At 33.7% G+C, this 12,904-nt stretch overlaps 3 protein-coding genes across 3 annotated transcripts; 2 read left to right on the top strand and 1 right to left on the bottom strand.

Moving 5' to 3' along the window:
• On the top strand, positions 1,879-3,530 carry LOC109352597. The gene has a single exon (XM_019594703.1). The coding sequence runs from the start codon at positions 2,058-2,060 to the stop codon at positions 3,525-3,527; it is 1,470 nt and encodes a 489-aa protein (XP_019450248.1). The 5' UTR covers positions 1,879-2,057; the 3' UTR covers positions 3,528-3,530.
• LOC109352598 (light-harvesting complex-like protein OHP1, chloroplastic) lies at positions 5,130-6,417 on the top strand. Its single transcript, XM_019594704.1, has 3 exons — positions 5,130-5,388; positions 5,860-5,982; positions 6,171-6,417. The coding sequence occupies exons 1-3, from the start codon at positions 5,212-5,214 to the stop codon at positions 6,237-6,239; spliced, it is 369 nt and encodes a 122-aa protein (XP_019450249.1). The 5' UTR covers positions 5,130-5,211; the 3' UTR covers positions 6,240-6,417.
• On the bottom strand, positions 7,747-11,800 carry LOC109352596. Its single transcript, XM_019594702.1, has 12 exons — positions 11,354-11,800; positions 11,132-11,264; positions 10,959-11,032; positions 10,669-10,715; positions 10,387-10,525; positions 10,272-10,316; positions 9,995-10,199; positions 9,840-9,901; positions 9,615-9,715; positions 8,848-8,908; positions 8,699-8,746; positions 7,747-8,231 (listed from the first exon to the last, which is right to left on the bottom strand). Exons 1-12 carry the CDS (start codon positions 11,577-11,579, stop codon positions 8,056-8,058), a joined length of 1,317 nt encoding a protein of 438 aa, XP_019450247.1. The 5' UTR covers positions 11,580-11,800; the 3' UTR covers positions 7,747-8,055.

Below are 12,904 nucleotides of genomic sequence, written 5' to 3'. Positions count from 1 at the left end.
ACAAGCGAACAATCAAATAGTAAAGAGTATAGAGACAAGAGAATAACACAAGAGATTTGGTAACGAGGTTCGGCCAATTGTGCCTATGTCCCCGGGAGCGTTGAGCGGCCACCATTATATATTATTAGAGAATAAGGATTAGTGTTTTACTATTCTTCTCCTTGTTACATTAGGTCTACATAACATCAATATATATAGCCCTCTACCCCAACCCCTTTACATCAGCCCAAGCCCATAACTTGTATTGCTGTTATCTAGAGATATGAGTCATTGCACAACAGGAAGTCCCAGTAATTGCAACACTCACTCTTAGTAGAAGCCACAAACTTGATGAATTTCTTGTCTTTTATATGGACGATTGGAATTTGGACTCTTTGGATAAACAGGAATGTCGTAATTTTCAACAATAAGGATGTTAATCTCTTAAAGATATTATGGAGGACATAAAATTCAAGTCTTGAATCTGGAATAAAAGAATACATGATCATGCTAATATAATTTGATTTTTAGGTTAGGGTATTGTATTGTTTCTTTTGAGATAGCATCCGGTGGTTTTTGTTTTCCATTGTAATATTAGTTCACCTCTTTAAAAAAAATATATATTTAAATCATTTTATTACGACTGCTCTGGCTCTCCTTTTGGTAATTGTGACTAGGAATGGCAACGGGGCAGAAAACCCGACCACAACTATAAAAATAAAAAAAAACATTTAAATCCATAAAAATAGCATAAACAAACCCCAATAAAATCAGAGGAGTTTGAACAAGTTCATATTTTTGGATTAGAAAGTATGTTCAGATTCACTTACACTAATTATTGGGTTAAATATGTCAATGTTGCAGAATGCAGTTAACAATAAAATCAGAGGAGGAAGAAGAAGAGTTGAAGGAAGAAAGTAAATAGAAATTCAGTAAATGTAAAAGCTTCTAAGTTCTAATCTCACTCTCTTGTGATTGTGCTACAATAACAACTTATATATTTTTTCCTAACCATAAATAAGAAAAACTAATGGCTTTTACAGTGTTGATGTATGTGACATTATGGATTTAGTATATATATATATATATATATATATATATCTATCTATCTATACTTGCTGGCAGCGTAACTGTTTTCTACATTGTCGACGTATCATTCACTGTTTATGTATATATATATATATTAATTTAATTTACATTAATCGGATTTGGGGCGGGTTCGGTGTAGGGTACCAACCGTATCAAACCCGAACCCGAAAATTAGGATCGGATTTTACCCGAACCCAATCACAACAGGTTTTCCCCGTTAAATTCGGGTTGGGTTCGAATGGACACCCACATATTTAGTTTTTATTGTCATCTCTAATTGTGACTTGGAGCAAAGTAAATATAAATGTTCTATTTCCATACAATCATGTCCAATAATCTAACCTAATAATGCCTTTATAAAGTATACGAGCCGAATTTTTATCAATGTGCCAATCTTTATTGGTAAGAGTATAATTTGTTATTTTCACATTTCCTACACCCTAACACTGATTATAGTTATATGCTAACAATGCTTATAGTAGTTATATTATTTATGTTATGCATTCAAATAAATGTGCTCATAAAATATATAATTGACAAAAGTTAGATTATGGTTATTGTGCAGGGTGTTGATTACTCCTAGCCAAACAAATATTGGATCGTAGAATTTGACACACATGGGAACAAGAAACAATTGCTTTATTCTATGTGGCACAAACGGAATAAACCAACAATAGTATTTTTCTCTCTTTATCCAATTAAGTGTTTGTTATGTCCTCGTAATGATTATTCATAAGTCAAAGATTCCATGATTTCTTCCATAGAAATATTCTCCGCCACCTTACACTACAACTTGCACAAACATTCTCTAACCCCCAAAGCCTAAAAACAACCTTTATAATAGCTAATATACCATCAATAAAGAAAGAAAAATGGTTGAGTCATAATTTCCAAAAAAACAATTTTCTTTTGTTTTATATTTTTCTTAATAAATCATTGAACACATCAATTTTACAAAGGTGGCCCCAGGTAGAGAGTCAAGGCCGGTCATGGTTGTCATTCCTACCATGGGCCGATGCCAAATGTTGAACCTCTGTTGTTTCTTCTTCCATGAGGAAGAAGAATCACAACAGAGGAAAATCCTTGGCATTTTGGCCTTCAATGCAGCCAAGACCATGAGTCGCCTTCTCTCCCTCTACCATTCTCTCACAGACGATGAAATCCACCAACTTCGTCGTGGCATCATTAAATCCAAAGGGGTGGCTTACTTGAATTCCAAGGAAGAATACTTCCTTCTCAACCTAGCTTGCGCCGAGCGCCTCGATGATCTAAACCTTGCAGCTGTCGCCGTCTCCCACCTTGGCAAGAACTGCTCTGACATGAGGCTTAGCCGTTTCGACACGGTCTTCGCCGGCCTTAAGAATGGCTTGGTTGACCTCCATAAGCTCGAATTCGACACCCGAAAAATCGAGAATGTGATAGAAAAGATGGAGAAACTCGTGTCCTCCACAAGGAGCCTTCACACTGCCATGGAATCCCTTGTAGAAATGGAAGCTTTGGAGAAGAAGATGCAACGTTGGGGAACCATGAGAGCCAACCATGGGACAAAGGTAAAAGTTGAATGTTTCAATGATAAGATCACCTTCTATAGGAAGAAGGTGCAATATTACAAACAAATTTCTCTTTGGAACCAAACATATGACAAGGTTGTTGGACTCATGGCAAGGATTATATGCATTGTTTATGCTAGAATATATTCAGTTTTTGGAACCTTGATTACAGGCAACAAAAGTAACAACAATGTTAAAGGATTTTTACGACCAAAATTAAAGAATGGTAGTTGCCTTCTTCAACATGGTGAATTATACAAGGCAAATATTACTCTCTTTGATCAGAATTATGAACCTATGAAGAAGAATCAAATGTTGAAAAGCACCAAAACTGGGGTTATTAGGTTCCATAACCATAACCCTAGTCTACCCCATGTAGCTGATAATTGCGGTCGCAGTCGCGATGACGTTGCGAAGAAAAATAGGGTTTTGAACCTCGCTCCACTATCTACGGTTGGTGGAGCGGGGCTTTCAATGAGGTATGCAAACGTGATATTGTATATAGATAGGTGCATGCATGCAACGGCGGCGATTGGAGACGACGCGCGCGCGTGTCTTTATGAAATGTTGCCGGGGAGGTTGAAAGTGAAGGTGAGGAGAAAGTTGAGAGGGCAATGGTTGGAATGGGAAGGGAATTCAATGGGAGGAGGGGAAGGGCGGTCGGCGATGGCGAAGGAGTGGCTGAACACGGTGGAGGAGGTGATGGAGTGGTTGTTGCCGATGGCTCATGACACGGTGAGGTGGCAGGTGGAGAGGAATGTGGAGAAGCAGAAATTTGAGACAAAGTTAACAGTGCTTTTGTTGCAAACATTACATTACTCAGATTTGGAGAAGGTTGAGGAAGTGATTGTGGAAGTTTTGGTGGGTTTGAGTTTTTTATGTTGGTGTCAAAAACCACAACAATGGTAGTGTTTGGAATATACATGTGCTCTGGCACATTTTATCCGAAATCATTTTCCGTACTAATGAAAATATAATATATGGATTAAAAAATTAAAACATTTATTATTATCTTTATTTTTGATTCATTATTATTAATGTGAGACATAATTTTGGACAAAATTCATAGTGTTGAGCCCTTGTTTATTTGTTCATTTTTGAGCCATTGGTTTGAAATTCCATATTACTCTTCTTAATTTAATTCCTTCTCTAATTTATTACTACTAACAAGTCTTCATTTTTTGGTATATTATTACTAGTTAGAACGTCTTTATTTTTATATTTTGTGCACATTTTGTTGCTTGTGAGTTGCATGTGGCACATAAAATAAGTGTAAAATTTGTACCGAAAAAATAAGTGTAGGATTTTAAGTATGACTCATGAATTTTTTAGTAAAAGTAAAATTAAATTAAAACAATATAAATAATGACACAATTACTAGTGGTGTAAAGTCCAACTGAATCCTTAAGGTCAAGGGTTCAATAACTGCGAGTGATACTTGTTGGAAATGATATCCTGAACTTCCGAAAGAGATTAAAAAAATTTCTATGGAGGAATCAACTAAAGACCAGCTGAAACATAGGAGAAAATGAAGCACATACCAATGATATTTAAATCCTAACAGATTAAGAGTTTGACTTAGTTTTCTGAACATTTTGGCTTTGCTTATATGACAATCTATTTGCCACATTATCAATTGATAGAGTTGTTCTGATAATAAAGACCAAATTCAAAATTTGGAAGAAATCTAGTCAAAAAAATGTAGGGACTAAATAAAACTAAAATCAAGTGAACTTCTCATATATAAAACATATTTAATGTCCCTACAAAAATTATGTTCATCTATCAAGCCAATTAAATCATATTAAATAATATAACAATGGGTCAATTAAATTTTAGTAAGTAATATAAAAATGTAAAAAAAATTAATTTTTTATTTATTTATGTGATAATTTTTAATTAATCGGGACAGAAAATTGGAATAAGCTTTGGGACATGTAATCTTTTTTTGTTATTGTGGTATGATAATTAGATTAGGATAACTAAACTTTACAACTTAGTTGACTTTTTTAATATCTCTAATACAATATTGTGTGTAAGAGATCTTTGGAGAGAGGATATATAGGACTTCATATCTTGTGTACTATGATCTCCTATCATATAAAGGATATGATTGGTAGTATTCGAGTTCCGACCATAAACTCTCATATAAAAAAATGTTGGATTTGGGACAACCATACATCAAGAGGTTACATGGCAAACACTCGCTATTGGTGGATCCAAGCAAATGATAATGAGATTCATGTGTTGACTCGATATTTGTTATTCTCTTTCAACCAATCTGTTGCAGTTGAAAAGGAGTATGACCGTCTCCAGGATGCTATCGATGTAATCGTGATATAGAAATTATAATATAAGAGTTAATAATATTGGTGGAGGTGGCGCTATCCGCATTTAAATAATTGTACATTACAATTATCAATGAAAATGTTGTTCACATAAAAAATATGCTATTTTATGTACACATGTAGAGTAGTTGTGAAGCCAACACTTATCTAATGTGAACCACACAAAAACAAGTGGAAACATGGAAGGAAAAAAGAAGTAGATAAGTGAAAGGGTGAAGCAATGGTTATTGTTTTGAACCATAGCCATGGCAACTTCAACCATATTCCCTTCATCACTCATCAAAGGAAGAACAACTACACCAATTAACTCTAGAAGCCATCAAGTTTTGTTCCTTCAAAATCATAATCTGAATTGGTCAGTGACTCACAATAAGAGAGTTTCCTTTAGTGTTCAAGCACAAGCAGCAAAGCCTCCTGCTGGTGTATGCACTTCATCTTTTGCTTCTTATTTTCATCTCAATCATCTTTGTTTCTATTGGGTTAGCACCCTTTATGTTGCTTTTAATGCAATTTGCTTATCGGGAAAAAAAATCATAGTTTTAAATTGTGGTTGTGGTCGTGATTTCAGTTACTTTGCAGATTGTTATCACTAATGTGTCAATTATATTGTGATTAAAGTAATATTTTGAATTCGATGCAATCTGATAGACCTGATATGCCCAAATACTGCCTGATCTGTTTACGTTGTGGCACAATTCAACCACATCATTGTGATTCAGTTCACACCAGAATTTGCGGTGTGATGCACTACCACAACTACAATATTGTGACTACATCACATGCGATCCACTATTTGAATCACCGATGTCGATTATTTTTGTGTTAATTTTTTTTATCATTATTTTCTTAATGGTGTTGCATTATGAAGGAGTTGGGTGTGTATGTTCCTTCAGGTTGAATTTCCAAAAGTAGAGCCACAATTTAAGGCACCATTTCTTGGGTTCACAAAGACAGCAGAAGTATGGAACTCAAGAGCTTGTATGATTGGACTCATTGGAACTTTCATCGTAGAGCTTGTGAGTATTTTATATCTTCATATTTAACCATTACAAACTTTATATTATTCACCATTCATTTGTATTACTTTTTTGAATAGTCAATTATGATAAAACATGAATGGTACATGATACAATGATAATGTATAAAACTCATACACTATTATAGTGCATTTATTTATGCAAAGTTTGATGATGGTATTTTGCAGATAATAAACAAGGGAATACTTCAGGTGATTGGAGTTGAAATTGGGAAAGGTCTTGATCTTCCTTTGTGAACATTCTTTTCTCATGCTTGTAACTATAGTTTTAAGTCTATTTTAAAAAAATGCTTTGGTGAATTAATCATTACACTACTATTGGGTCATTGGGCAAATATCTATTTCTGTAATCTAAAACCTATGATGATGTAAATTCCTACATATTATCTGGTTGGCTTAAGTGATTGTATTGTTACTTTATTTCCTAGTCTATGGAATTAAACGTGAAATTTTACATTGTCGACACACCATTTATCATTTGTGTTTATCATTATTTACTTTTAAATAAAAATAATATATTAATATGTACCGACTAAGGGTGAGTAGGATCCTACCCACTCACCTGGTATGATCCGATTATGATTGAGTCCGAATAGAATCGGATCATTAGGTCTAAGACTAGGTTCGGGTTCAAAAATTAGACTCAATTAATATTTAGGGTCACGTAGGAACCAAACATGACTCGGCCCGACCCATTCCATAATCATTCACTCATCATATTTGTATGTGTCTCTATTCAAATATATACAAAGTAATAACACTTTTTTGGTTGAAAATATTACCGATTCTCTAAATTTTTCATCATATATACATGATTAAATATATATATATATATATACATATATCATTTTATATATCAAAATACATATTCATAATAATAAATAATATTGAGAAAACTTTATCTAAAGAAATATGTATGATATTTAGTCGGGTCTAGGGTCGGGAATAAAGGTTGACCCAATCGACATTTAGTTGGGTCTAGGGTCAGGTCCAAGTTCAAAAAATGATTCAACCAACATTTAAGATCGAGTAAGGACAAACTTTAACCGACACATGCTCACCCCTAATATCGAAAATGTCAATCATCATGTAGATATTAAATACAATATTGACTCGTCATCAATTAGTATTCTAAGTTAACCAAATGATATAATTCTAGAAGAAGTTCACATGAAAGCTTTCAGTTTATGGTATGATGAAATTTCTTTTTTTACCATGCCTTATTGGATTATAAACAAATTTAACCTACCTTGTTGTTATTTTTAGACCAAATATATTTCTAGAGTAGAGTGGTGATTAGATAAAACTCTATAAAATGTGTATATCTCAAAATTGTATCAAACTCTTAACTGAAGTAAGTTTTTCTTATAAAAATACTATGGGTATCCCTTAACCATATGTTTAAGAAACTAATCTCTTTCAGGGTACGTAATTACTCCTCTTGAGAATCTGGCAGGGCCTTACAATATTACACTAATACAATAACTGAAGTAAGTTTGAAGACACAATCCACTGTCACTGTGACCAAATAAAGCATCCATGAGTTTAATCAACCAATGGCCAAAAATCAAGTTTGGCTTAATTATAATTATATTAAACATTTCTTTTATTTCGAAAATTACATTCATGTGCCTCAAAAACAAGTCAACCTAAATTCAATAATCTAACCATCACTCATCAAAAGTAACTCTAATGACAGTCCATTACACGAGGCTCCAAACTAATGGGATATGAGAATGGTAAATGTACGTAATCTTCTCCCACAAGCAGAGAGACTGTTTATATGACGTCCTTTAATGAAACCGAAACAAAAATCTTGAACCCTTTAAATCTCTTGTCAAAAAACAAAGCAACAAGAATGAACAAATTCTAGATTTCAATGCCTAGAAAATGCTCTATACACTGCTCTAGAAACCATACCATATGCAGGTATGAAATTTCAAATAAAGCAACATTATAAACTAATCTTGCACAAAATTACCTAATTTTCTTATTAATCACTATATTCCAACCTGAATCTATGGCAGCATGCCGGAAGCATAAGTCGATAAATTTACAGAAGCCTGCTAATTCGAGCATCGATGACGGTAGATAAGTTCGATTCTGTATTTCCTAGAGCATCAGCCAGAGACATCCTGCGGTTTTTCCATATCGACTCAGCCAAATTATTCATCTTCTGTCCTTCATCTTTTCTATTTTCTTGGACACAAAGTACTTCTGCATATGCACCTACAACATTAACCAACTAGTCAATACAAGATGTCAAGTCTTAGAATAAATTATCAGCATACACAGAAGGAAAAGCACAGCTTAATAATATTAATAATCGTTGCCGCGATAAATTTTAAATTTCTCACTCATCGTAAACACCAAAATCAAAACTGAAGCAGTTATCTATGCCATGAGAGATTATTTAGTATACCACAGGCACTTCATAAATATTGAAAATGTGTAATATTTGTGTGCCATGTCAAAATGCATTTACGCGTTTTACTTGTCGCATGGAGTGTCTATCGTATATTTCTCCTATACTGCAAAAACAATGAAAAATGCATGTCGGACCATGATTTGTGACCAATAGACAAACACTATACAAAGCTACAATAAACACTTTTACTTCCCATGTACTAAAATTGTCATTCCTTGATAAAGGTTGTGTGGTTATGAATTAAAATGGATCAAAGAATTTGTCATACCTCTTGCAAGAGCCGCAATATCACTTCTATCTACCGATGGTGCAGCACCTACATGAAGAAACATAGGTTTCAATGCTTTCTCGTGATGTGTAGGCAACTAAAGGACAATGCACGGACATGCGGGCATCAATATAAGACAACAACATCACCTTCAGACCTAGTTTCCACTGCAGGAACCTTCAAGATATCTATCACTTTTCGGTAGAGGCCCTGTCAATGATTTTCCGAGCATAATTGCTATTTGAATTATGATAAAACAAACTATTGATGAAGAACTAAGTATCTAAGGAAAGTGAAGCACGGCTAAATAGTTCAGGCATACGAAAAGTTAAGTTGGCAGACTACACTACTAAGTCAAGGGCGATGTTTTTTTATGTTTTCAGTTTATGTTGATTTAATTTTGTTAATAATTACAAAAAAATCCACATTTTTTTTCATTTTACTTCCTGTTCTATAGGTTTTCTGATGGAAATGATGAAAATAATAGAAAACAAAACAAAAAGTTGAAAATTTGAAGTTTTTTGGAATTATTGAATGAAAAATGAAAACAAATGATATAGTGCCTACATAGAAACTAGTAGCTTCAGTGCTCGTGATTAATATATTGAAGAAGAAAAAATAATCCACTGAAAACAGAGTCGCTCGCATGTCACACACGACAAAGCCAAGTCAGACGATTTTTTATTCGTAGTGATTGTGTTTAATTCAGTAAAGTTAGAGCAAACAGATATTAGTTCCATAAACCAGATCTTTAGAAGAAGAACTAACTATATACAATACCACCAGAATCCAGATGCATCTTATTTTGTTTATATCAATCATTGTACTTCTTTATTTTCAGGAAAAAATGATAAAAGAATGTGTTTTCAGTAGAAGTTAGTTATCACTTATCAATTCAGTAATTGCAGATCCTAACCTCTTGAATCAAAAGTGAACTCGAACGCTCCTCAATTGCTTTACGCCTATACATGAGAGCTATGCTTGTTAAGACAACACCCACCTTGGGATGAGTAGTGCCTTCACCGAATTGACAGAACCATAGGATATTAGTACCGAAATGTGCTTTTAACAGGCTGTGAGAAATGCTATATGAATTGGTAAATTGAGTTCAGCTAATAGATCAAAGGAATAGACAAGTCACCATAAGTTTCCTCTGCGGTATTTAATGCCTTCGTCAACCAATCCTCCGCATTGCCAAATTTACTAAAAAATAGTTGTTAGCATTATATCACCTAAAGCAAACATAAAAAGGAAGCTTGTGGCCCCGGAAAATCAAAGTAGTAACATTAAGCCTACCCCAAATGTGACTCAAGCTGTCCGAGAGAACACATCGCTCCAACCATTAAACCCTCCAAGTTCATGTTACCAGCTCCTAAGTAAAGAGAATTGCCATTATTTTTTATATCGGAAGCTCCTTGTATGACATTCTGGTAGACCTCTCTCGCCCTTGAATAGTCTTGTGTGGTTTGGAGGAATTCCCCATATAATAGAGCAACAGAACCTTATATAGACAAACGTCATTTTGGTGTAGAGAAATGTCAGCTACAGTACAACGAATTGAAATAAAACATACCATCGCGCACCACGTCGGGGAGGGATTTGTCAAAGGAAGCTTCAGCTGCACCAAGCCCATAGTAAGTACTGATCAAGAACCATATAGCTATGAAGAAATACACGTTGAGCACTACCTGACTTTATATCACCATTGACAAGTTCAATCAGCCCTTTTAATGCCTTAGCATGAATAGTTAGACTATCATTCTCTCCCGTTTCATGTTTCTCCATAAACTCTACGCCTTTTTCAGCCACCGCTGATGCGATAGCATCCTATATTGGAAAATTTCCTCTAAATAAGTATAAATGGAATTTTCTTTTTCTATCAAAAAACAATTTTGGATGGAACAGGGAAAATGAAGTCAAATATATATTGTAATTTTTTTGATTAAAAAATGTGGTTTGCAGATACCTACCTGTCCCAACTCTAGATGAAGCCCAACCTGAGCTTCAAAGGCAGCAACTACAACAAGAAACCCGGATAGAACTTACAAATCAATGGGAAAAGTTCATTGAAAATGAAAAATAGCAAAAGCTAAGGTTTTAAATTGCAGTTCACAACTACGACTGAGACCGTAATGTCTATATTTGGTTGTCTCCCAACCACATGGCGACCACAACAACTGCGGCAAATGCAACATAACTACGACAACAATTTAAAACCTAAGCAAAAGTAGTAACCATAAAAGGAAAAGCTCAAACTTACGTCTAATACCCAAGTGAGAATTGGTTAATTCTTGGACACTTTCGAGCTTCTCTATTGCATCATCATACTCTCCTCTAAGAAAATTTAAGGAACTTTAATGAGTCTAAACAATAACCCTCCAACAACATATGAATTAAAATACCAAAATAACTAAATGATCACAAAGAAAAAACCTTTCAGACAACAATGTAGACAGAGCAAGCAAAGTAATTCCTTTCGAATTCTCAGTTTTCAGGTCATTCCCTATAGTTAACTCTGTTGTAAGGCAATGCTTCAACACTAGCATTCCAAGACCATATGATCCAACTACTCACAAAAACAAACAAAAAATCAAAACTTTAGTTAAAAACATAAAATGGGTCATTGAAAAACACATGTTTTTCTAATTATTTAACCTGATTTGTCACTTCTTGCTTGTTTCATAGCATAGTTCATCATATTAATAACATCAGGTTTTGCAATGTTTTTGTCTAACTCCAAAGCATTGTTGTATGAATTGAATGATGAAGGAGCATAATGAAGAAACCTGGTGCATGAAATTGGGGATAATTTTGTTGCTGAGGGAGCAACAAAAGCAGTGGAAGAAGAAGTTCTTGACAATTTTGCTGCTATGCGAATCATGATGATGATTTTTGGTTTTGGGAAAGAAGTGAAAAATTGAAAAGGGTTGATTTTGAGAATGATGTGAGGAAGTGGAATTGAAATTTGTAATGGGGTTTACCTTAAAACGAGCATGGAAGAAATGAATCAAAGGTTTTTGAGGTTGATAGTTTTGTTTTGACCTAGTAGTGTGTTCAGGTTCAGGGATTGGTTCTTCTACCTACGTGAACTAGTTTTTGTTTTTTTTGTTTCCCACGCCCCAACCCCACACCGAACATCTCACACTAGAGGTCCTGTCATTTGGGAGTTAGAATAGCAATCCTGTCATCCGAGAGTTAGAATATCCATAAGTATGTGGGGTCCACAAAACTCGAACCAAGACATCTAGCATTACTTAAAGGAATAATCTAACATGTACCACTTGAACCAACTGTTACTCATAGTTGAACCAAATTTTCAGGGATTAGTGTTCTTTTTTTTTTTTAACTCCAATTTTATCTAACAAATAATAAATAATTAATTCTTTGGAAAAATAAATAAATATAAAAAAATAACAATAACTACTCTTTTTTTTCTAAAGTAAGTATGTTGTCTCATATATTTATCCAAAAAATTTAATTATTTAACTTAAATATATATATTTTTCAATTCGTAAGAGTGACACTTATTAGAAGAAACACTCACGAACCTCAAAAAATGATTAGTACTATTAGTACTACCAAAAAATATATTTTTCAATTAATTACAGCAAATGGTATATGAATAACACATTGTTCTTTTTGTTAGGTTTTGTTAGATATATGGTGGAATCGCAAATTTAGTTTTATTTTTATAACCCTAATATATCATTGGTCAAAATACTTCATTTTTTAAGTAAAATTGATATATATATATATATATATATATATAATTGATTGATAGCATGTTAATAATATAAAATGATGTTAGTGGCAAATTTACAGTTTAATTTTTATAGCAGTAATATATTAAAATGTATTGACTTTTTACATAAAAGTGATATAAATAATGTTGATGATGCATTATTAATATAAATTGTATGAGAAGCCTATGATAAATTTTCCAAATGAATTATGCACTAAACCATCATAAGCAGTAGTAGCATTGAATGAATGATTGGGAAACAGAACCATCCACTTTCAATGGTAAATGATATCTAATTGGAACCAACCAGAGCTTTCTAACAATGGTTACCTCTAACTGTTAAAAAAAATGGTTGGGATAAATAACCTCTATACTTGCAATTGTAGTTGCCAATAAATTGCGGATAAATGCGGCTACAATTGCAGTCGTGAAGTTATTACGGACATGAAACTACAATATTATAG

The sequence above is a fragment of the Lupinus angustifolius genome, chromosome LG07 (genome assembly GCF_001865875.1).
Source record: "Lupinus angustifolius cultivar Tanjil chromosome LG07, LupAngTanjil_v1.0, whole genome shotgun sequence".
Taxonomy (NCBI): Eukaryota; Viridiplantae; Streptophyta; class Magnoliopsida; order Fabales; family Fabaceae; genus Lupinus; species Lupinus angustifolius.
This window is presented reverse-complemented; position numbering and strand designations above follow the sequence as displayed.

Excerpts from the sequence above, each read along its gene's own strand:
- LOC109352597 (XM_019594703.1), top strand. The coding sequence starts at position 2,058 with ATGGTTGTCATTCCTACCATGGGCCGATGCCAAATGTTGAACCTCTGT.
- LOC109352598 (XM_019594704.1), top strand. The coding sequence starts at position 5,212 with ATGGCAACTTCAACCATATTCCCTTCATCACTCATCAAAGGAAGAACA. Across the intron at positions 5,389-5,859 it reads CAGCAAAGCCTCCTGCTGGT|GTTGAATTTCCAAAAGTAGA; the intron begins GTATGCACTTCA and ends ATGTTCCTTCAG. Across the intron at positions 5,983-6,170 it reads GAACTTTCATCGTAGAGCTT|ATAATAAACAAGGGAATACT; the intron begins GTGAGTATTTTA and ends GGTATTTTGCAG.
- LOC109352596 (XM_019594702.1), bottom strand. The coding sequence starts at position 11,579 with ATGATTCGCATAGCAGCAAAATTGTCAAGAACTTCTTCTTCCACTGCT. Across the intron at positions 11,265-11,353 it reads AGCAAGAAGTGACAAATCAG|TTGGATCATATGGTCTTGGA; the intron begins GTTAAATAATTA and ends TTTTGTGAGTAG. Across the intron at positions 10,200-10,271 it reads CCCCGACGTGGTGCGCGATG|GTTCTGTTGCTCTATTATAT; the intron begins GTATGTTTTATT and ends TGTCTATATAAG.